Below are 25918 nucleotides of genomic sequence, written 5' to 3'. Positions count from 1 at the left end.
ATGCAACTTTTAATATTTATAATTTGCTGGCTTTCAATTGTCAAAACTCGAATGTGGTATTGATAGATACCCCAGACAGAATATTAGCTAATTAACAAAACCAACCTGAGTAACCTATTATTAATTGTAGCTGTTTTGCTGAGCTTTATTCTAGTTTCATATTGCAAATGAAATCAGAAAAAAATGTTTAGATGCACTCTCAGTTACACTCATTAAAAGTAAAAATTTAAATTAAATTCTACTTCTGAATATTTACTTCTTTTTAAATAAAACATTAGATACAGAGTCTTCGAAGATTGATATGAAAACCCAAACATTCCTATAAGATATTTAGAGTTCAAAGAAGATTATGATATTTAAAACATAGTAATATCAACTATTCTCTCCATTGCTTCAAGATGTTTGCAAGTCTAAAGCAAATACTACAAAAGGAATATTACTATAAAGTATACCGATAATGAATGTGCTCTGTATGCTACCTGAGTAATAGATGAAAAGTAAGCAGAGACCAAACACAAGGAAAAGTATTGACTGCATTATTCTTTGGATGAATTCATAGGCTAATGAAGTCCGTGAACCGTAAGACAGCCTGGCAAGGATGAGGTTTGCTTTCCTTTTCTGGTCACAGTTGGGTCGTATAGGATGGGATTATCTCAGTTTTTTCACTTGAAGCCATTTTTAAAAACAATAATTAAATAGTCTTTGGGCCAGAGAAAAAAAGTGAAAACATTGTCTGTGGCTAACAGTTACCAAAGAGATGGGAGACCCAGGTTCATGACCTTGTGTCAGTGACTATTTATCCAACTTGGAATAACTGCAGCAGCAAAACACCCATATAAGCGTATGTCACAGTCTGGGAATTAGGGAACTTTCCTGAGAGCTGCAGGAGACGCCTAATCAATCCTTTCTCCCTATCAGACAAAGGCCGTGTCTACACTCAGTAAAAACTTCAAAAATGGCCATGCTAATGGCCAGATCGAAGAATACTAATGAGGCGCTGAAATGCATATTCAGGGACACATTAGCATCCCGGAGGCCATGGCACTTAGAAATTGCTGTGTTTCACTGCCGTGCAGCTTGTCTACACCAGGGTCCTTTTTCAGAAGGGTCCTTGCCAACTCCAACATCCCCTTATTCCTATGAACTCATAGGAATAAGGGGATTTCAATGTTGGTGGGGTCCTTTCAAAAAGGACCCCGGTGTAGTTGAGCCACGTGGGAGCGAAAAGTGGGAATTATGAAAAGCTGCAGCCTCCGGGATGCTAACGAGGTGCTGAATATGTATTTCAGAGCCTTATTAGTATTCTTCGATCTGGCCATTAGCATGGCCATTTCAAAGCTTTTACTAAGTGTAAACATAGCCAGAGAGTAGAACTGAACCTGAGTTTTTCACATTCCCTATCCCCAGCCAATGGGCTAAATCAGGCATGTCAAACTTAAAGCTTACTGAGGGCCACACAAACAAAAACTGATAGCTTTCAGGGCCACAAAAGAAAATGTACTTGTATCAGAACGTTGTAATTATTTATTATTATAAATTATGTTTTAGGTTTATTTGATAATATTTTTCAGGTCTTTTTTAAATATAATGCAATATATTTAATTTAAAATTTAATACTTAATATTAATTGTATTTCTTCATAATTTTATTAATAGTTCATGAAATTTGATGCATAAAATTGTTATTTACTCATATATACTATTTTTTATTTAAATATAAATTTAAGGACCTAGTAGAAAAAAAAGGGAAGAGGTGGTGGGCAAACAGTATCAATAAGAAAATGAAACTGATGGACTATATCAGTGAACAGATAAAATGGACTAGCGTCAGTAGGGATATGAGGAAAATACACTAATGGTATCGAGACATGGTTGTTCAGATGGAGCAGTTAGAGAGAGTGAGGGAAAGATAAGATAGAGTTTGTTGTAGAATCAGGGTGCAAGGGTATGGAATTAAGGTAAATTGGTGGTGGAAAGAAGAGGATGAAGTGTGGATGAAGGTTTGAGCTAGAAAGTGAAATGAGAGATGATTGTATAGTAAATGGGTAGTGATGCTGTAGGAGGATGGGGCTGGGGAAAGAGCAAGCAAGAAGGGCTGGTGGGAAATGAAGTGAGTTCATGGGGAAGTGTGTGATGATAGGGAGCACTGGTGGATTAGCCACTGAGTCAACCTGCTTGGAACAGGGGTCCCAGCCAATTTGGAGACCCAATAAAAATAGATAGTCCTGTGCCCCACCTGCCTTGCCTGCCTGGAATTCCTGCTGGAGAGTGGGCATGACCCCATGCCCTGACCCCTTCTCCCTGGCAGAAGTTAAAGGGGGAACATGTGCTCTGGCTCAGGGCCCCCTTGATCTGCTAATCCACCTCTGGTGGGGGATGGGTGGCAATGGGTGGGAGGTGGAGATGGAGAGTAGGACGGTGATAGCAGAGAAGAGGTAGAGGGGCTCCCTGCCTTACTGAAGAGGCTGTTGCTGAAGCCATCCCAGAGGCAACTGGCTGTGCCCCAGCCCAACTGAAGTGGAAGTAGGAGACAAAGGTGACAGCCCATCGCAGAGCAACACCAGCAGGTGGCCGAGGCTGATGTTGAGTAGGAAGAGGCGGGTGGGGGTGTGCAGATGCCAGAAATGAGCCTAAAGTACCAGCAGGTTATGGCACAGGCCCGGAAAGCTGATGGATGGTGGCGATGAGCAGCACCGGGAGCTTGTAGGTGCTGGGACTGAAGAGAGGCAGGTTCCTGAGCTGCTCCTGCTGCTGAGGCCTACTGCTGCTGCTGTTCCTGGAGTAGATGGCTTCAAGACTGACTGTCCATGGCTCCTCAAGCCCAGCAGCAGCTCCCAGCTGGCTCCTCAGACCACTGCTGCCCACACCAATATGAGGGAGGGGAGGAGAAGCTGCCACCATCCCTGGCTGGTCACACATGTCTTCCCACACAGGCAAGCAGGGGCAGGGTAGCTGGGCTCCTCTGTCACACACCAGGGTAGGCATGTGGGCTGCCTGTACATACTTTATCAACTTGTAGTCACAGGCCACAAAAAAATTTGATCAAGACACATGCGGCCTGCGGGTCATATGATTGACATGCTTGGGCTAAATAAATCTTAGAAGGGAGGCATCACCTTGAATCCAACCTTCTAAAACTGCCAAGAAGCAAATTATTTTAGGTTAAATAAAGTGGCTTGTTCCACTCAAAATGGACTGTTTTGATTTGCTCAAATTAATCATAATTTTCAAATTTGGTTCAAAGCCAACCTTTTTTATTTTATTTTATTCAAAAATACCAGAGACCTGAAAAAACAAACAAACAAACGGGTATTTACCTCCCTTTAATTAGAACGAGAAAAAACATAGTTTGGAAACACAGGCCTTGAACCTATGTCTAGAAACAGACTCCAATACTCCATAGTCTTGGAAAAAAAGTATGGAAAGAGCACAGTTCCTCTTTTCTCTTCCCTAATACACAGCAGTACTAAATCCAAATAACTCTTCCAGATTGAGTTATGCCAGCTGTGAGCGTCAACTCTCTCTTATCCTTGAGACTACTTTGTTGTCAAAAGTATGTAATGGATGCCAGGGTGACCTTCACTGTTAGAACATTCAAAGCATAGAAATATTTCACAGAGCAGCGCGCAGAGGCCCAGAAAAGACCATATAGTGGAAATACCTCACCATACTTTCTATGTTATATGAAGAGCTTTGCTAACTCATATGTAATTTTTTTAACTTGAAAATGTATATTTTTGAAGAGTATTTTATTTCTGTTCTATTTCTGGGACATGTAGTCTATATCTTTCTTCTCCTTACAGTTAATCTTTTAAAGTAGAATACAATACTTTATGTGAATTTTAATTAAAATAATGCCTTTGTTGTAATAAAAAAATTAGGGAGACACTAACCCATTTTTTTTAATTAGTAAGTTTCAGGAATACAAGCTACAAATCCCACTATGCGAACATAAATTGGGATTTTGCTATTTGAATGACATTTCAAGTGCAGCTAAATGCCACAAATTAAAAATATTTAAAGTGAATCAACATTGTGATAATGTAAATTTTAATTAAGAGGAGAAAACCTGTTTTTTGTTAAAATCTATTATCAATCCATCTAGTACTAACATTTGGAAGGATAAAAGCTGCAGTTTCTAATAGATGTTTTTTCTGACAGAATTTTAAATTGATCTTCAAAAAAATAACATTTTTATTTGAAAAGCGTGCCGGCAGCCAATTACCACTCATATGCACATTTGAGGTTGTTACTGCAATGTTATTTCATGGGTCTCCAGGGTAGATTCTGTAACTGGGAATGTGTCCCTAGCTTCAGCAGAAATTGCAGAGTTGTCATACCTGTATGGCTTATTCATTAACAAAAATACTTTCCAAAATGCCTAAATCATTTGCAAAAGTTGTATCCCCACATATTAGTAGCTAATTCAGATTAAAACCAAAGATGCTTAAAGATGTCCTCTTTTTTTCATAATGTATGGAGTTCTTGTTTTACAGTTCCTGTTTTACTCCAGGTTTTACAATAAAAAAGGCCTCTTCCATTTAGCTTAACTCACAAGCCACGCGGAAGTTATGTGGATAATGTTCTTTCGTCTTCAGAAAATCTACTGTCTGTGATGCCATGTGAGCCTTGACAGTATTTTGCACAGAGAGAGGGGTGAAAGAGAAGGTTCTATTGGGAGGTGTTTTTATAAGCAGTCCCATGGCCTACAGTCATTCCAAGATAGAAACCACCCTGCTAAGCCTCTTAAGGCAAGCATTGATTTGGCTCCTAGTGCCAAAACGAATGGAAGCTCTCATTTTCAGAAAGCAATCAGCTCAGAAAATGTCACCACAGACCTTCAGAATCAATGCAAAGCCAGGGGCATTTCTCCAAGTTGAAAAGCGAGTTAGAGAGCTGATGAGAGCACCTGACTTCTGATAGTCTTCCTCTGCAAAGACCCAAGCTGAAACACTCTGCCAGCAAGAACATCAAGAGAATACTTCACACCAGCAAGAAGAATGAGGCAAGGGTGGAGGGACTATTATCAGGAGAGAGGACACATTTACCGCCTTATCATCACCTCTGATAACAGTTTAGGAAGAGGAGTACAGAGCATTGCTGGTACAGAGAAGCTCCTGGAGGTAGCGCACAGGGATGCATGGGGGATAAAGTGCTCCCCCCTGATTGGCCTGCCAGAGGCAGAGAGGGAGACAGGTTCTGTCCTTCTATTTCTGCACGTTCCCCCTTGCCCTCCTGACACATTCAGCCACTCTTGCTAGCAGCCAGGCAGAGAGTGAGATAAGCCCATCTCTGTCTCAGAGAGTCTGGATGGGAGGCAGTGGCATCCAGCCGCCTGCCCAGGATCAGCTTCCAGTTACAGGAGCTGAGCAAGCCAGAAACATATGAAGGGTGGAAGAGGCTCTGGCTCACTCAGCCCTTATCCCCAAAAGCAGTGGTGGCAGTAGACTGTCCCTGTCCAGACCCTGCTACTGGTGACAGAGGCCAACCGAAGCCAGGCAGGGAGTGATCTACTGCTATATCCTGTGCAGAATCTCTCAGGCTGAAGCAGCTCTGTCCTTCTCCCCACCCAGCTGCCAGGGAGAGCAGCCAGATCTTCATGAGGGAGGTGCAAGGAGAGAAGGACAGAGCCCCCCTTACTTGGGTAGCATGGGTCAGGGAGAGTGCAGGGGTTCCTGGCTGGGAGTGGAGGGCGGGGGACAGTGGGCAGGGAGACATGTAGGCCAGGCATGTTGTCTGTGGCAGCTCCTATGAAATCTTTATAGGGATTTTCCTCTCATGCAAATCCCTGTGTTTCACTTTATCAGGCCTTACTCAGTCACTCAGCATTTCAAACAGACTTGCCTAGTCAATGAGTGGATTCAGGATTTAAAAAGGGAGGAATTTCAGATTCCCAAACCCTAATTTTCCCTACATTAGATGCTACCCTCTAGTAATCTTATACACTGCTATACTTGCCACCTGGATAATAGCTAGCAAGTGAATATTTTGAGGGCTAGGAGTTGGCCAGTCCTTTAATCATGGCGGGGTGAGAGATGGAACTGGAAGAAGAAACATACCTATTTGCACACTGAGGGAGGATGTGAAGTACAGTGAGAGCTGATGGTGGTCTAACTGTCAGGAAGAGGCAGGGAATCTGCGCTTGGGAACAAAGGTGGCTTGGCTACATTACAGCAAAAAAGCATGAGGGAGATTTTTTGCTGGAAAGTCAAGACATAAGGCCTCGCTCCTTGGGCAGTCGTGCTATAATACAAGGTTGAAGTGAGAGGAGAGGTATCAGCAACTGTGAAGGAACGAGTTCACCTGCTGTATCTTGATAGAATTTACTGTGGTTAAATTACACGCACTGTCAGGGTAAAAACCCTTTGCTTTCAAATACATTTTACAGTTTAGCCATACATTACATTGGAATCAGATTGCAATGTCATTATCTTTTATGGCTAAGAGAGACAAGAACAGATTGTGATGAGTTTTGATGTCCTCCAGGATTCACTCTCCAAACAGAAAAGATGCCAAATGTTGCAATTTGAAAGGTATATTCTGCTAAGAAATTTAATTGGGCTTAAATTTTAGAGTGTTTGAGATCCTCTATGGATTCAGTACACTGTACAAAAGAGCCTGTCAATATTCAGTGCTTGGTTATCTAAATGTTATACAGGAATATAATAGAACATGATGTAAATTATGGATAACATGTGGCTACATTGCTAATGCCCAACAGGAGATAGGAAAAGGGCCTAGACTAGACTAATATATCATTTTGTAGAGAGCCTGTGGGAAGTACAGTGAAGTACAAGGCCCATTTGTAATAAGATTTATAAAGGACAAGAGCTACTTCTACAGATTCTTCCAATACAAAGTGTAAACTATTGGTCCATAAGGCATTTCCTCTATGCCTTTCTACATGGGCATTAATTCTGAGAACGTAAGTGAAACAAACACTTATTACAAAACTTTCAACTTCAGTAGCTCCCTTAGTGCAATAAGTTTTTATTTCTGCTTTTTATTCAATATATTATGCAGGTTGAATCTCTCTAGTCCAGCACCCTCAGGACCTGACCAGTGCCAAACAAAAGAATTTGCTGGAACATGAGAGGTCAATATTGCCTAACACATTACCAACATTTCCACTGCATGCTGGTCTCTTAGAAGACATTTAGGGGCAAATGGCAGCTAAAAAACCAGCACAGAACACTGAAAGCTAGGACTGGTAGCTGTCAACAAACTTCATAGGACCACAAGAAACTTGGCCATACCCATGATAAGTGGTCATCTGCTTAGCTAAAATCATGCTGGATTAGAGATCTTGCTGGACGAGAGTGCCAGACTAGAGAGGTTCAACCTGTATTTTATTTGGAATCTAGGAGTAATATTTAATTTAGCTTATCCCTACAGCTAAGCATATACATTTTTTCTGCTATTTTTACTGGATATCTAAAAGGACTATTGTCTCTATCCACCGGAATGGTAGAATCTATTTTACTGTGAGGACTAATTTAAATAGTAACATATTTTTTTTTAACTTCAAAACCCTAATTCAGCTTCTTGCTAAGAGTGCTTTTTGGTCATTATTTTCAAATGGGAGATTTTGATCTTAGAATGACTGAAGGATTCTTATTTCCCAGGTCACTGAAGTTACAAGACTACAGTGTCTAATGCTTCCAACCATGAGAGTTTTGATATTTTAGTTAACATTGAATTACAACTGTAATGGTAAATGAAAACATAAAAACTACTGCTATTTAAATGTAATGAATTTATCTGCTTATCTGGTAAGATTTAAAACAGTTAATTATCTATAGCACACTCTCTCACACACCCACACACACAACTAAAACAGAAGTAAAAGTCCTTTTTTCTTTACTTGGCTAATTTTGTCTGTCTCTGAGGACGAAGAGCTAGAAATCAAGGACAGTGAGCGGGAGACGAGTCCATGAATGAAGAAAAACTAGATTGCTTTGTTGGGGACATTGGTTCCTGAGGAAAGTGGATTCTGCTAAAAACGTGTGATACTGAGCAAGTCACAATCTCTGTTTGTCTGTTTCCTCTTTGTGAGTTTAGTAACAATAATCTATCACATTGGGGTGTTCTATGAATGAACACATTAATTTTGTAGAGCATTTTATGATTCTTAGTAGATGTGACAAAGAGATACAAGATCCTGGAATGTGTGTGTGTGTGTGTGTGTGTGTGTAGCAAGTAAGATTATTTGATTCTCATTTTGCTGTTTCAGAACTATTTTTTTCATATCCTTGCATATTTTTATATTGTAAGGAGAAATGGATCAACCCTCCCAGTGAGCTTAGGTGTAATGTGCACCATCCTATCACATTACATAAGCCTCTATAACTTCACTGTCTCTGTTCATCCTCACTATGACAGATTTGGTTAATATCTTCTATCTCTCACACACACCACAGTATAAATTATAACAGGATACCATCTATCTACACCTTGTATTTTTGATAGCGGTTACCACCCTTTCTTCAAGAGGATTTTTAGCAAACAAGAATATAGTGTATCACACCTATGGTAGCAGTCAGAACCAGCAAGACCTCTGAAGGCACCAAACCTAATTAATCAAAGCCCAGTGTTCAAACTAGTTTGCTGATCAATTGTGACTCTGATTAGCGTGGCTAGAAGCAAACAGAAGTTTTTTCTCCAATTGTAAAAGCAGTGTACAATTGTGATATAGAACAATGCAAATAATGCCAATTACTGTTGTTTAAACTAGGTGTCTTTGAATCACCACAGCAGCAGAACAACTAGTTTAATCAAAATTAGCCAGGCTCTAAAGAGTTAAGTAAATAAGTGTAAGAGCACAGACTGCTGAGTGAATTCCAAAACAGTCAATACAGTTTATCAAAACTGAACAGCTTAAGTGGTCACACTGACAGTCACATCAACTTCTAACACAATGAAAGGAAACATGCCTATTGGAATCTGAAGTTGACTTTCGATACTGATAGAATTGAACACCCTTAATGCATTAGGCTGTGTCTACACTAGCCCCCTCCTTTTGGAGGGGGCAGGTTAATGAGGGATTTTGGAAAATGCTAGTGAGGCACTGTCATGAATATGCAGTGCCTCATTAGCATAATAGTGGCCAAACACAATTCAAAAGTGCTGCTTTAGGAACATAAGCTGTTCATGTAGTCAGGGACCTTTTGAAAGGACCCCTTGGATTTCGAAAGCCCCTCCTTCTTCCTAAAAAACAAGTAGGTAGAAGGGGATTTCAAAATCAAGGGGTCCTTTCAAAAGGCCCCTGACTTCACAGGCAGCATGCTTTCCGAAAGTGGCACTTTCAAAATGAGCATGTCCACCATTATGCTAATGCGATTCTGCACATTCATGGAAGCACCTCATTAATATCTGTTGAAATCCTTCATTAGCATGTCCCTTCCACAAGGGGGCTAGTGTAGATGTGGCCTTAGTGGTTGTAGTTTACATTTGGTGTTGGGAGTAAAAATCTGGGAGTTATAGGTGTCTCCTGTAGAGCCAGAAAGCAGTAAATGCAACAGTCAAACAATGCTTCTAATCTGCTGTCTAGGGATGCATTTTCAATGCAGAGAAAGAAACGCAGTGATGGCTGCCGCATTATTAACAGTTCTTGTGCTGATGAAAATTAAGCATTCGATAAAAGAGACAGGCATATTAGGAAAGTAGGAAATATACTGAGAGACTGCCTTACCTCCATCTAGTTCTTCAGCTCCAAAATGATTCCTGTAGAAGAGCATAATCTCAATCTTGTAACACTTGTAGATAGTCACTAAACAAACAAGCAGCAGCAGAATAGCACCAAGCCCGCCAGCTAGCTCAACTGTATACATCAGCTCTGCAAAGAATTATAAAACGTAATAACAACCACATTCAGAACTGGAGAAAGGTTAACACTGGAAAGATTTTCAGGTTGAAAATAATATTAGAATGCAAATGCTGGATTTTTGCACATAATTTCCAGATCATTTACAGGACTCTTTGAGAAATGTACAGATAATGCAGTTTTTCCTTTTCTATATGTAAATACCCTCATCCAACATTTTAAATAGCTTACATGAAAAGTCCATCTTTTTTTACAGTAGATATATTGCATCACATCATTTATAGTTTAAGAAAATATAACTTTTCTTTTTTTTGTGGAGTTGAAGGCAGACATAACCCTCCCCACCCAACACCATTAACAGAAGATCAGACACACAGCTATGCTTCATTATAGGTTTCTGTCACTTGCATTAGATTAAACTAAAGATAACCATTTTACTAGTTCAAATATAAATAAAAAACCTTATGGGATATGAAGACAAATCATCCTGGAAACCCCAAAAACCCATTCCACTGTTATGTGTTAACATATTTGACACAGTTCATCTGCGATTCATCTTTATTCCCCACTCTTTCCCTGAACAGGTCTTCTGTTTAGATCATCACAGTTTGTCAGTTCTGACATTCAGATTCAGAGCATGACCGCTTACTCTTTGTTACATTGTGCCACTAGAGATTCACATGATGGATTGAGATCATTGTCATGTAGTTCAATCCCTTAGGATGGAGAATCCAATCAAACGCAGCCATATCTGTCTGTGTAACAATAGCAGTTTCTGTGGTGATGTCATTTATCAGATAATAACAATAGGTGATAGTCCTCATTGTTTGTTTTTTCTACTTCTAACAGTTGAATAATCAAGAAAGCAGAAATAACTTTTTAAGATCATTTTCTTATTATTCACACTACTCCTCAGATAAGAAATGAGACCACAAAAAGAAAAAATAAAATAAATGAAAAACTCAAAGCTATGTCTACACTAGGAGTATCAGTCAACAGAAGTTACTGTCAACAGCAAAATCTTGATAAAAGCTGTCAACAGATTGCATCTATACACAGCTTGCTCTGTCGACAGAGAACTGCTAGACTGCACTACCCTCTGGTGACAGAAAGTGGAATGGCAGCTCTGCAAAGAGGGCTGCATGGCCCTCACTGTCCACAAATTTTTGAGGGATAACACTGTCAAGGCAAATGCAGAGTTCTGCTGAGACTCTGTCAACAGAAGGCTTTAAGTGTGTAGATGCTCCCCAAGTTATGTTGACAAACAACCTTTTCTGTCAACAAAACTCTCTTGCGTAGACACAGCTGTAGGGTTTGTTTGTTTGCTATATTAAAATTGGAGAGGATTGGTAACTGGGAATATCCGAGGAAAACCCCAGAAAATATTTTTTTAATAATTCTGCAACTTGGCTTTGAAGGACTGGGGTAAGATTTGGCTGTTGAATGACAACATTTAGGCTAATAAAAGCCTAACTGGAAAATAATGGAGAATTCTAGAGGTAAAACATTACATAATGTACTATTAAGGAGTACTGAGCCCTATAAACAGCATCCTGTCTATGAAACATTTGTTTTCATTTAGGCAGCCTGTGCTTTGGATTAAGCAACGTAAACTCTTGTGCTATCCAGGTAATCTTTTTTTTTCTCTCTCTCTCTTTTTTGGGGGGAGTGGGGTAAGTAAACGTAATCAACAGTACTGGTTTTTTTGTAAAAGAAGAGGAGCTGGAGGAGGATACCCCCTCCCACAATTAATCCCAAAGCTGGGGCTGCCAAGGTGCCAGTACTCAGAACTGGCAAGTACGAGCACAAAAAAAAAGCACTGGTAATAATATATCATTATACAACTCAGTTTAAGAAAAAAAATTAAAGCAAAAAGGGATAGTTAAATTTAATTTTACTATTTTCTACCAAGAAATTGACACCTTTTATTATTCTGATATGCTCAGCTGGGAAAAAAGTTCTCATTGCTCCCCAGAGGACCCTAAAAGTGTAATAAAATAATATAATTTTACATTCCATATAACTCTTTTCAAAACTGTGGAAACTCTTTTGCATTAACGTATTTAAGAACACTATTTATGTCTTACTTCCAGTACTTTTCCAGTATGCAGGGAAGTTAGAGGAGCAGTGTGAAGATATAGAGAGCTATTATGACGAATGTAAGACCAGGGAGGTATATAAGATAATCAGAAATATTAATAGGAAGTGGCAGCCAAAGCAGATGGCGATCAAAGACAAGAATGACGAGATGCTCATGAACAAGGAGAAGGTTGCGCAGCAATGGACGAGATATTGCACCAATCTGTACAAAGCACAGTTAGACCCAAGTATCTCAGAGGGACTGATTGAAGAACTGAAAGAGATATCTCCACTAAGCACTGACAGCAAGACTGATATGTTGAAGAAGGAAATAGAAAAAGCAGTCAAATGACTAAAGATCAACAAGAGCCCTGGAAATAATAAGATCATGGGGGAGATGATCAAATACACAGAGAATGTATGATTCAAGAAATATACTGACTATGTAATATAGTGTGGAAAGAAGGGAAAGCACCGAAGAAACGGACAAGAGCTCTTTTAATGACAATACACAAGAAAGGAAGTAACAGAGAGGAAGCCATGCTAGTCTATACACTATCAAAACAAAAAGCAGTCAAATAGCACTTTAAAGACTAGCAAAATAGTTTATTAGGTGAGCTTTCATGGGACTGTCCCATGAAAGCTCACCTAATAAACTATTTTGCTAGTCTTTAAAGTGCTACTTGACTGCTTTTTCTTAAGAAAGGAAGTGTGTTGTAGTGCAAGAACTACAGAACAATTGACCTAACGAGTCATCTAGGCAAAGTGCTGATGATGACACTGACAGAGAGACTGAGATCGCAGATAGAAGAACACTTAGCAGACGAGCAAGCAGTATTCAGGAAAGATAGAAGTACCATACAGCAGATATTGGCACTATGATTGATAGTGAAGAAAGCTCGAAGAAAGAAAAGGAACATCTACAATTGCTTTGTCGATTTTCAGAAGGCATTTGACAGTATAGATCAAAAAGTAATTTGGGTGGTGTTGGAGTTGTATGGAGTTGACAACAGACTGCTATGGTTGTTGAAGGATATCAACAACAATGTGGAGGCAGCAGTGAGAACATACAGAGAGTTGGGAAGTTGGTTTAGAATGAGTAGAGGTACAAGACAAGGAGATCCAATATTGCCAAATATCTTCATCACGCATGTGGAGAGAGTGATGGACAAGATCAAAGAAGAGGTAGAAGGAATATCAGTGCATAGGATGAAAATTAACAACTTGAGGTTCACAAATCAAGGAAGATGAACTAAAACTAGCGAGAATGGTCCAGGTGCTAAATGAGGAAGGGAAGTGGTATGGACTAATTTTGAACATCGCTAAAATGAAGACCACGGTATTTGGAGAAAAGGAAATAGGAAGGAAAATCAGTGTAGATGGGATCGAACTGGAGAATTTAGAGAAGTTCATGTATCTGGGGAGCAACATATATCATTTAGACTGTAAGACGGAAATAGCAACTAGAATACCAAAAGCAAAAGCGAGTTTGAAGGCAATGGATAAGATAGGGAAGAGTAATACAATTAGCCTAGGAACGAAACTAAGTGTCTTGAAAATGTGTGTATTCAGTAGCATGTTGTATGGATGTGAGACATGGGTGATAATGAAAGATTCAAAGAGAAGGATATTGGCATTTGAGAGGAGTTATTATAGAAAGATCCTGAGAATAGGATGGATGCAGAATGTCACCAATGGGAAATTATGTAGGAAGATGCAGATGAAAGTGAATCTGCTGCAGAAGGCTATACAGTGGACGCTACAGCTATTCGGACATATCTGCAGAATGAGTGATGAGTGAAAAGTCAAGATCCTGGTATTCGGCATAACTGGTGATTTGAATAGGAGAGGCAAACCCCACAGAGAATGGGTAGATGATATAGTGGACTGATGCAGAGCTAGTCTACAGAAACTAAGCCACTCTGCATTGGACAAGGGAAGGTGCAAGGAAATAGTGAGGGAGGCATCTGACACCAATGGGAACTGAGTTATTGATGATGATGAGGGAAAAGGCTATTTAAAAACTCGATTTGCATAGGCTAGTAATACAATGTTTTAGGAAATAAATGGAAATGGGAATTACACTACACTGTCTTACAACAGCCTATTTATCATTTTGTACCATATGTATTTTAGCTGTTCAGTGGTAACCAGAATATGGAGAATTAATATGCTATGCTGCTAGAGCCAAATACACCACTTTTGTGCCTTCTGCAATGATGCATTAAAGGCAAGGAAAAACTTGACCATTCAAAACCAATGTTCCCCAAACTTAGCAGTAGCAAGATTAAACTGCCTGCAGTTGTCTTTCCTCATCTATGTGCATGCAAAGTAATATGCTCCCTTAAAGTACATGTTTGTGCAATGTTTAATATTGGAACTATAAACATCTCTAGAGCAGGTTATTTCCTTTTAATAAAATCAAACTGATTTCATAGAGCATTGTCTCATACTCATGGCAGAGCAACACAGCAACATTCACAAGGGCATTCACTGAGCCTGCACTGCATCTGGAAGCATGCCTCCCAGCTCAGGCACATAGATTTGCCCAGGCTTTGCTCAAGCAAATGTGCTGAAAATTGCAGTGTGGCAGTGGCACAGGCCATATGACTCAGTACAACTCTCACTGACCTACTACGTCCATAGAACATGTCTCTCCATCTGTAAAATGTGGATAACGACCTTTACCTCCTTTTAAAATCAATTGGAGACTGACCAATGAAAGCACTGTATAACAGCTGGATATCGTTATGTAGTGACTGTTAACACTAGACTGTAAGCAAAGGTAAGGAGACATGCATATCTTCACACTCCATTGCTTTATTTTACCCTTTGTACTAAACTTTGGGCATGGTTACTACAGCAAGCATTACTTTCTCTTTGAAGTGTGATGTGCTTTTTCTGCTCCAGTTCAAGTTGCCTGGAGTGGCAGCATTTAAAAAAGATTCCGTTTCAGCGCAATTCCACATCAGAAGGGAGAAACAAGTAAGTACAACCCTTTTAAAACCTGTTTAGCCTTTGTGTTATGAAGTTAAAATGATAGACCTTGCCCTCTTTAAGGGACTGAGACTGCATGTTGAAAATTATAAAGGAAAATTACAAGGCTGAACCTTAGGGGACAAATGAACAAGTACCAAAGAGTTACATTCAAGAGCACAGCAATCATTTAGTTACAGGCAATTAACAATAGTCCTTCAGCAGAATAAGAACAGGTCTACTTTAAAGGAAAACACATTGATTACTGCTGCCATAGTAGATTGGTTTCTGAATAAATTGCTTCAATTTAAAGTGAGATTTGCGACAAGCTTTTTGACCAATGGCTACATTTTTTCTCTTTAGCATGGTGGGTTGGCCAAGCAATACAGTGAAAGAAACAGACAATTAAAGTGCATGCCTTCTCCAAATATACAGAATGATATGGCTGGTAATAAATACACTCATTTTACACTAATCCCACTGTCATCAGGTGAACTTCTGGGATGTATCTTTCATTTACACCTGATTTAACTTCTTCAGCAGTGTCAGAGAAGTTATTTATTTACTACATTTGTACAGAGAAGTAAATCAAAGGAACAATACCTGTTGAAACTAACACCTTAGCTTTGTTTGGCTTCCTTTGGAGACTAGTTGTTACTGTATGTAAGTTAAGTGACTAAATGCAAATTATGCTTCAAATAATATTTTCACACGTGTGTGTGGGGGGAAGGGATAACTAGAAGTGGATGTGAAAAGAGGTACTGCCCCTTTACGGCACAAGATCCACCATAGAGTTGGGAAGACTGGGTGTAATCCCCAGAGTCACTGACCTGCCTCAAACCCAGACTACAGAAAACAGAAAGAAGGAGCTAACCAAGGGAAAGGGAGGAAGACGCCAGGCAGGTTAAGTCATGTGACATTTTCTCTCAGGCTCCAGAAGACCAGCCTAATGAGACCTGGTGCTATGGACTTTAACTTTGGGAGCTCTGAATACAAATCCTGAGGAGAGGCCCTAACAAAGTGTTTATCGTAATTGTCCCTGTCCTAAGCCTTATTAAAATTAGGTTATTTTGTTTACGTGTGTTGGCCCTTGCCCCTGGCTGCTAAAACAAATGTATTACCACCCAATGGGGAAATGGAGGAGGGGCACGTATGCAGTGCCGCATCAAGTCATGAGAATGGAAATAGTGGTTCATACCGATCTATCCATAGCCTACTGTCTTCCAACAGTGGCCAGTGACATATGCCTCAGAGAGAATGAACAGAACAAATAAACATAAAGTGATCCTCCCCCCTTGTCCTTTCACTCCTTCTTGCAAATAGATGATAGGAACACTATCCTAGCCTATCCTGGCTAATAGCCACTGATGCACCTATCCTCCATGAATGTATTTAGTTCTTTTTTCAGATCTGTTATAGTCCCTGCCTTCGTAACATCATCAGGCAAGGAGTTACACAGGTTGGCTGTGCATTGTGTAGGAAAAAAAATCATTCCACGAGGAATAGTGTCTATTTTGAAATAGGTGTTTTGAAATAGGGGTTGTATAGACAGGGAATAGAGCCTATTTTGAAATAAGCCATCGTGTGTCCAACGATTCTGTTTCAAAATAGGATCTATTTTGTGTAGATGCTCTGATTTGAAATAACTGACTGCTATCTCAATAAGCATTTTGTGTGGAGCAGTGTTATTTTGAAATAACCTACTCCAGAAAATCTCTTCCTGAATAGCTTATTTTGGAACGATACTGCTGTAGACGTAGCCTCAGTGATCGCTAGTTTTTGTGTTATGACAAGGAGTAAATAACATTGCCTTGTTCATTTTTTCCACAAAATACATAAAGTTATAGATTTCTATCATATTCCACCTTAAACATCTCTTTCCAAGCTAAACATCACAGTCTTATTAATCTCTCCTCAAGCAGACGTTCCATAGCCCTAATTATTTTTGTTGTCCTTTTCTGAACTTTTTCCAAATACAATACATCTTTTTGAGATAGGGTGAACAGGTATGCACACATTGTTTGGGATCTGAGAATACCAAGGGTTTAAATAGAGGCGATATATTTTCTGTCTTATTATCTATCCCTTTCCTAATGATTCCCAGCATTCTGTTTGCTTTTTTGAATGCCACTGCATACTGAGTGGATGTTTTCAGAGAACTATCCACAGTACCTCCACAGTGTTATTCTGGAGTGGTAACAGCTAATTTAGACATCATCATTTTGTAGATAGAGAGTTGGGACTGAGTTTTCCAGTGTACCTCACTTTGCATTTATCAACACTGAATTGTATCCACTATTTTGTTCTCCAGTCACCCAATCTTTCTGAGATCCTTTTGCAGATCTTTGCAATCTACTCAAAACTGTCTTGAGTATCTATCTTGAGTATGTCCCAGTACACACCCCAGGAAAACCAAATAATTTCTCTCTCTCAATTGTAAAAAGTAACCATTTATTCTTACCATTTGTTTCCTATCTTTTAACCAGTTCACAATCCTTGAGAGGCTCTCCCCTCTTATTGCAAGGTAGTTTCCTTTACTTAAGAGCCTTTGATAAGTGAGCTTGTCAAAAGCTTTCTGAAAATCTGAGTATCTATCTATCTATCCATCCTCTGCATCCCCCTTGTCCACATGCTCGTTGACCCCCCTCATAGAATTCTAGTAGATTGGTGAGATATGATTTCCCATGCTGGCTCTTCCGCAAGAAATTATGCTTATTTATATATCTGGCAATTTTGTTCTTTGCAGTAGTTTCAACCCTGGTACTAAAGTTAGGCTTACCATCTTGTAATTGCTGGGATCACCTCTAGAACCCTTCTTAAAAATTGATGTTGCTGATTTAAATGATAGGTTACAAAGTACAGTTAGTAGTTGTGCAATTTTACATTTGAGTTCCTTCAGAGCTTATAGGTGAATTCCTTTTGATCCTGGTGACCTATTACTGATTATTTTATCTATTTGTTCCAAAACCTCCTCTAACATAAACTCAATCTGAGATAGAGCCTCAAATTTGTCACATAGGAAGAATGACTCAGAAGAGAACACACTGGGATAGCCAACACCACTGCATTGGACATGGGCTTTTATAGCTGTGTGACTACAGGACTAAGCCAGGACCAAATCATGCAAAGACTTACCCATACTTAACTTTAAGGGCTGTGAAAGATCTCACCAAAATCAGTGGGACTACTCAGACTCTCTCAGATTAAGCATATATGTAATTCTGTGCAGTACTGAGGGCAAGATACTTCTGTCATTTCTATATTTTTACATGATTCTGCCTATCTTGTTTAATCAAGCTACATAGATTTAACAGGTCAATATAGACGTCTTAAGGCGTGGGCTGAGAATTCTTACCTGAAACTTAACATTAATCCATATGGCCATGTCTACACAGCTGTTTAGCACAGTGCTGCTGTTGGCAGCACCATGATAATGACAGTTCACAATACTGCAAATGAAGGACCATTTGCAAACTCATGTGGCTAATTAGTACAGCCACGTGAGCTTTCACTCGCAGAAGATGGGGAAGACCAGCAGTACAGAGGCCGCGTTGATGTGCCTCTGTCGGCTAAGCCCCCTTCTGTTGCCAGTCCCTTATGCCTGAAAAAAATCAGCCATAAGTGACTGGTGACAGAGTGGGAAGCTTAGCCCACATCTACACTGCCTCCATACTGCCATCACAACCCCGGCCAAGAGCAAAATCTCATGAAACTATGCTAATTAGCCATGCAAGTTTGCAAATGGTCCTCCATTCCAATTTCAGAAACTGGCTTCAGCATATCACTGCCAACAACAGTGCTGTGCTAAACAGCTGTGTAGATGTGGACGATGATTTTGACGGGAATTACCTGAATATATTTGGTTTGGCAGCTGAAGTTAATAGTAACTTTTCTAACAGAATGAATTAAGACTAGAAAATAAACATTGCCTATAATATAAGGAATATTTCCTTGGGTCACATGGTGGGCACTCCCATTGAAAACAATAATAGCGGGGTAGCTGTTTTAATCTGCATCCTAACAAAACAAAAAAGCAGTCATGTAGCACTTTGAAGAGTAACAAAATAATTTACTAGGCGATGATCTTTCATGGGGCAGATCCACTTCTTCAAAACTGGAGGAGCGCTGTATTGGAAATTGTGCTGGAAATGAATTGGTGTGACAGTTTCTCCCCCCCCACTGGGAGAGAGAGAGAGAGAGAAATAAGCAGGGGAGACAGGCGGCCTTTGATGTCCTGGGAACACAGGTGTGCTGTCTCGCCCAGCCTCTCTACTATACACAAAAACCAGACAGTGAATGGGCTAGCTAATGGCCACCCTTCTGGCTGATCTCAGTAATTGACACGCCTTGATCACTTCCCCAGCCTTGATCACTTCCCCAGGAAGATTGGGGAACCCTGCCCATCACCTCCAAAGGTGCCCAATTGTCCACAATTCACAGGTGCAAATTGAGCCTTGCACCTTCCCTGGGAAACCTGGGGTTCAAAACATTCCTCCCAATTGGCCACTTAAGACCAGGAAGAAGCGTACCTGACAAAAGCAGTATAAAGGGGCTTGGCAGACCACCCCCCCTTTGAGTTTCAATCACCTACACCTGCTGGCCAGGTCTGGAATTAACTCACGAGACTGGGGACGCCTGGTTCGTATCTACTTCTTCCCGAAGGATTGAGAGAATCTGGGTCACACTGGATCTAGGAGGCAGGGGTGAGAATTACACCCGTATTAAACTTCTTTCCTATAGGAACTGAGGGAAAGACTCTGGTTCCACCAGGTCTAAGAGGCAGGGGTGAAAATCACACCTGCGACTTGCCTTTCTTGTGTACACATTACTTGTATTAGTTTAAGTTAGCTAGTTTGTCTAAAACTTTTCTTAAGTTAAACTGTGTTGTTTCCCCTTTAAAAACAGCGGATACTAGCTGTTTTGGGCTATAAACTGCTAAAACCATTAGCCTGTCACTCAAACCGTGGGAAGCCCTTACCTTATCTTTAAAGCCCGTTTACCCTTTTGATCTATTAGAACACTGCGATCCTTTACTATCTTTTACATAGAACTGTAGAAAATTATTATCTTGCCTATCAAACCACACGGGGTCCTTACCTCACCTTAATTGGCAAGCTGCCGTCAGCAATGACCTTCTGTAAACATTAGTAACCACGAGAAACATCATTACCCTGTCACTCACTCGGCGGCCATCTTGGTTTCATTCATAAATTGAGCGGTCAGTTTAAAACCCCCTTTTACACGCGGCAGCCTCTTCTGTTGTAAAATCGCTGCCAGCGGTTTCCTATTAACTGTTAGTAAAGTTATAAACAAAAATTCACAATTGTGGTACTTTGATCACTTGTCTTAGTTATATTGTTTCCATCTTTGTATAAATAAAAAGTAACTGTTAAAGCCTCTCTAAGTGTAATTTTCCTCTTGCTGCTGTGCCCGAACTAAGCACAAACCAAAGAACCCAGCCTGCACTGGCTGCTTAGCATAGCTGCTGGTGTGGCATCACCCCCTTTTGCCCACCAGACCTTTAGCTGGCACCTGGGCATCAGCTCACACAGTTTCATAACAGAGAGATACAAACAAAAAAAATTGGAATGAAAACTGACAAATCAGACACACAGGACAGAAAGGTGGGGGTGAAGTGTGGGAAAGTGGGGGAGAGAAAATTACTTACTGCAAGTGTCAATTAAGTGATTTGCCTGAGATCACTAGGAATATCAAAGATGGGGAAGCTGTCTTTGTAATGTGTAAGGTAACTGCTGTCTCTATTGAGGCCAAGGTGCAAAATATTGAATTTGAGCATAAGCTCCACTGAAAACAGGCAGTGGTTAGGATGGGACAAACAGTGACACAAAGGCTACATCTACACGTGAAGCCTACATCAAAATAGCTTATTTCGATGTAGCAACATCGAAATAGGCTATTTCGATGAATAACGTCTACACGTCCTCCAGGGCTGGCAATGTCGATGTTCAACTTCGACGTTGCGCGGCACCACATCGAAATAGGTGCTGCGAGGGAATGTCTACACGCCAAAGTAGCACACATCGAAATAAGGGTGCCAGGCACAGCTGCAGACAGGGTCACAGGGCGGACTCAACAGCAAGCCGCTCCTTTAAAGGGCCCCTCCCAGACACAGTTGCACTATACAACACAAGATACACAGAGCCTACAACTGGTTGCAGACCCTGTGCCTGCAGCATGGATCCCCAGCGGCCGCAGCAGCAGCCAGAAGCCCTGGGCTAAGGGCTGCTGCCCACGGTGACCATAGAGCCCCGCAGGGGCTGGAGAGAGAGCATCTCTCAACCCCCCAGCTGATGGCCGCCAGCAATTTCGACGTTGCGGGACGCGGATCGTCTACACAGTCCCTACTTCGACGTTGAACGTCGAAGTAGGGCGCTATTCCGATCCCCTCATGAGGTTAGCGACTTCGACGTCTCGCCGCCTAACGTCGAAGTTAACTTCAAAATAGCGCCCGACGCGTGTAGCCGCGACGGGCGCTATTTCGAAGTTAGTGCTGCTACTTCGAAGTAGCGTGCACGTGTAGACACAGCTAAAGGCATGAAGATTAAGGTTGAGTGAGGAAAAGTACAGTTTTTTTAAAAAAAAAATATGACATTCTTGAGACCTGTACTATAATTCTTAATTAAAATGTATGGCATTTGGTAATACATCTTTAAAGAGTAAGTGAATATGCAGATATGTTTTGTAGCTATCCCTTCATTTTTATGATTTCTATTCACCAATAAAATCTTACGGTTATTTAAAACAACTGGAATAAGTCACAGATATTGCTACCTGTGAGCAATCACTGTTGGGCTCCTCCAGGCATATCCACAAAGCAATCAGAAGTGTGAGTGAAGAATGCGTAAACAGACCCCAAGTAGCTACTTCAACTAACAATAGCAGTGAAGTTGTGGCAGCATTGATGGCAGCACTGGTGGTATGAGCTCTCTGAGAACCCAGATTATGTACTCAAGTGGCTCTCCTGTGTTGTTGCTGTTTCTTCACTTTTATTATTCCAGCCTGCTAGATCAAAGGTAGTTCAGGTTTGTCTGCACATACTGCAGCCACATCACCAGTGCAGTGTAGGTGTAAACAGAGCGTGACGTTGTACTTGGCTCTGAGTCAAAAATAGAATCGGAGATGTTTAACGAGTTGACTGTGAATATATAAGCAAAAGAAGTAATGATTTCTCTCCAAAAGGTGACACAAAGGCAAAGGTAGGTGCCAAAAGATGTAGCTGTATGACCGAGGCTTTGTCTACATAGACAATTGGGTGACAAAGCTTCTTGTTGAGCACAGAGGCTTACCTCCTCTCCCATAGCCCCTGAACAACAAAAGCTCTGAGGTTACCAGTGCTAATGTAAACAGTGCTTTTTTCAGCAGGATCACTCTCCTGCCAGCAAAGCAGATGGAGATCTTGGGGAGAGGAAGGTATTTTAGTCAGCAAAAGTGCCCAAACAGCCTTTAAGTTGCCTGACTCTTTGCAAAACATCCATGTCGCTAAAAGCTGTATTGTGTTGATGAAGCCTGAGTTAACCTGAAAGTGACTTTTGTGGGTTACAGTTTATGGTTTTAATTTTTCCCATCACAGTAACTTCTTTTTCATTTACTACCATTGCTAGATGTCAATTATTTCTTCATTTTATTTGTGAAAAAAACTAATCATTTTAAGGGATTTAAAAGATGTTTACTTTCTCTGTGTAGTCTTTCTGTATGCATGTGTGTGTATGCGTGGCAAAGACTTTGTCTTTATATGGGTTTTTACAGCACTCAACATACAGTAACCCTGATTCTGCTAAGCCTCACAGCAGGAACATCATGTATCTTTGGAAATGGGATTTTAATTTGCATTGAGAAGTGAAGGATACCTCTCACAGCAGGAGGCAATTATGCTGTCTGCCTCCCACAAAATGTAAGATTGGGGAAATGTCAAGATGGAAAAAAGCATAGAAAATGTGACACAGTGAAATTGACTATATCTAAATGTAGGCCACCACATTTTAAAAATAGTTTATATTTAAAAGAAATCCATCCTGATACAGAATTGCATTAGTCTCTGTTTACCCCACCCCTCACATAAGTACGTTTTTTACCACATTAACCCTTACTGATTAGGAAAACTTCACTGTACTGCAGAAATTAAACACTTTGTTTAAATCCTATGGACGAAAATGTTAAACTATGGGGGGAAATGGAAAATCTAAGTTCAAGGATGTAAAGCCATGTAGTATAGAGCTTACACATTCATTTATAAGATTAATACTAAGCAATAATTTAACTCTGCAAAGTCTATGGGAACTCAAAATATTTTCTTTAAAATTATTTCCTTTCTTGTCCCTAAAGTTTAGATGTTCATTTATAAGTTGTTCTGCAATGAGAGATTAGCAGCCAAAACTGTTTAAGTGGCTGAAAAATATCTGACGCAGATCTCAACTGACAACACAGCATTGCACTGAAAGTGACCAGGAACCTGGGAACAATTTTAGTATTCTCCATAAGGTTTTCTGTGGCAGTGCCATATTGACACTTTCTGGCAAGAGAAAAGTCCAAGAGCTTTACTAATTTATGAAGCAAGGTTATCGAATGTCCTGCATTACATGTTTGGTCTCAAAATAGACCTGAGATTTGTGTATAATAGTGGTAGCAAACATTTTTGTGTGTATGTGTGTGTGGTGGGGGGGAGACAGGGAAAAGATGAAATTTATGTTTTTGGCTGTATATAAACTATATCTACAGTAACTGTGAATCACACTGCAAACTTGTTGAACAAATAACGTCCATTCATCGTACATGACCGCTAGATTTTTTTCTGTAATCACTTCCTATTTCAAAAAAGGGTGAATGATGATTCCCATTCCATTTCTCAGACAGACTGGAACCAGGGAGAAAGCTTTTGCTAGCATATAAACAGATTATCTTATTTAATATAAAATATACAAATGTAATGCAATAACAAACATAGTGGTTCAGAGTTTCATGATAATGGGGTTTAGTTCCTATTGGGAACTTACATTTTTGCCTAATTGATGAAGTCACTAGGAACAATTAACAGAAATTCTAGTGTAGAAACCTGTTAGCAAGACTTCACATATAATGAGCTCCCATTTGAAATCTTGGAAGTCTTACAGAATTTCAGTACTTTGACAGAAGGAACTACTAGACCTGCAGATTGTTTGCAAAGGTTACAAAAGAAGTTGTTCCTTCTTCCCTCACTCAAGTTCAAACAGTCAATCATTACTATCACTCTGTGAAATATAGGTCATAATCAAATCCTAATGACTAAGAATTCTCTTGAGATTAGCAATTTGGCTTACTTGAGCTCTTTAATCTCATGATTACAGCATTACAGTGTCATGCCAGCGATGCTACCATTAAAACTTTGTCCACAGACCTGCTATGAAAGCTGAAGAGCTAAAATCAGGATATGGGAATCTCCTGGTATATTTGCTACATATTATGCTAAACTAATTTAAAATAAGCAAGGTAAATACAATGTTTTGAATCAGATGCAAACCCATAGAAGGTAAATCCTTAGTTAGGGTTCCTCAGCATACATCATCATCCCTATACATGGCTAGGCCTAAAATGAACAGGGGTTCAACATTCTAGCCACTAGCTACATGTGGCTTTTTTGGCCAGTTGGTTTGAACAGCAGTACCGACAGCCAGAAGGGGCAAGGTGGGAGGGGAGCCCAGCTCCATGCCACCAGAAGGGACGGGGCCCAAGGTGGAATCAGGAGTGGTGGGGGGGGGGCGGGGGCTGGGCCAAGGGCAGTCAGCCATTAGTGCCTCCAGGACTGCAGTGCTGGGCCTTCCCACCCTCACTTAGAGCAACATGAAGCGGCACTGCTGTGGCACTTCAAAGGGGCCTGGTGCACTGGCCACTTCTGCTGTCAAAGTAGCAGTGGCAGCAGCCAGAGCTCCGGTCCCCTTTGAAAGCTGGGCCCAGATGCAACTGCCCTCTTTGCCACCTCTCCTCTCATCAGCAGGTTTGGGCTTGAACAATAAATATATTTTCAGAATAATGTGGCTAGTTCACTACAGCAGGAGTCACTGGCTGGACACGACAGATGCAGCCTACAAGACAAACCACCCTAATACAGCGAGTGAGTTGAAACTCTAATGGCTTGAAGAATTTCACTAAAAATTTCTCTGAATAAGACCAAGCAATATATCTTGCCTGTTAATGTTTTGGTGTGTTTGGGTTTGGGTCTGTTTGTGTGTGCTCAGGGTCTGACTGCTCTCATAAGGCAAGTTGCAGACAATGGCCTTCGTGGAGCTTTCAGGCATGTCTTCAGTAGTTTATTGTTTATGATTTCCACAAACAAAAGCAATGTGGTTCAAGACCCAACCTTTACTAATGAAAGTTATGTTTTAAAAGAAAACAATTCAAAACAATGAAGGTACTGTAGGAATACAAATAAGCCCTCCCTGGGAAGAAAGTACAGAAACCCTGCTGAGGCTTTAACTATTTTCCCAGAGAATGCAGTAGTCAGGAGAATGAGTAACTACTGATCCTGACCTACATAACATGTGTTCTCAGACACAACTCTTTGCATTGGCATAGAAAAGAAGTAACAGGTAAGTCACCTAAACTTCTATAATCAGTCTGTCACCAGCACAGGAGGTGTTTCCTGACCTACAGTACCTCCAAGCATGAACAGGAACCACAGGGGGGGAAAGAATTGTTTTTAGTTTATATTTTACTATTTTCTCCCTGTGAAATAAATAAAAAACAGAAAAAGGTGAAGAACGGGAAAGAAATGGGAGGAAGGAAGGAAGAAGGAGTCAGGGAGGGGAAAGGAGAAAGATATCTGTTTCTACCTGCCAGGAATTAGTCACAGGTTTCTAATCAGCTGGATCAAACCTTTTCATGTTTGTCTGAGGTCCTTTCTTTGAAATGTTACCTGCTTTGTAGCTGTGAGATAAGCCAAGATAATGAGCCAAGTTTCTGTCTCTGGAGGCACTCTGCTACTCCAGCTAAGCCATGAGAGTCACTTGGTTATAAGGACTACTCCAGAGAACCAAGCTTTCAGTGAGCT

The 25918-nt window shown here is 40.5% G+C and overlaps 1 protein-coding gene across 1 annotated transcript in view; it reads right to left on the bottom strand.

Annotated features, from left to right (window-relative positions):
- The window catches only part of IL1RAPL1 (interleukin 1 receptor accessory protein like 1), a 588383-nt gene that overhangs the window by 12545 nt on the left and 549920 nt on the right, over positions 1–25918 (bottom strand). The window contains exons 8-9 of the mRNA XM_074988202.1: positions 9691–9834; positions 4940–4954 (exon numbers count right to left, since the gene is read on the bottom strand). Coding sequence (XP_074844303.1) covers positions 4940–4954; positions 9691–9834 — 159 coding nt within the window. The remainder of the gene's footprint in view (positions 1–4939; positions 4955–9690; positions 9835–25918) is intronic.

This window comes from Carettochelys insculpta, chromosome 1, assembly GCF_033958435.1.
Source record: "Carettochelys insculpta isolate YL-2023 chromosome 1, ASM3395843v1, whole genome shotgun sequence".
Classification (NCBI taxonomy): Eukaryota; Metazoa; Chordata; order Testudines; family Carettochelyidae; genus Carettochelys; species Carettochelys insculpta.
The sequence above is the reverse complement of the archived record's forward strand: the minus strand, read 5'-3'. Positions and strand labels throughout refer to the sequence as shown.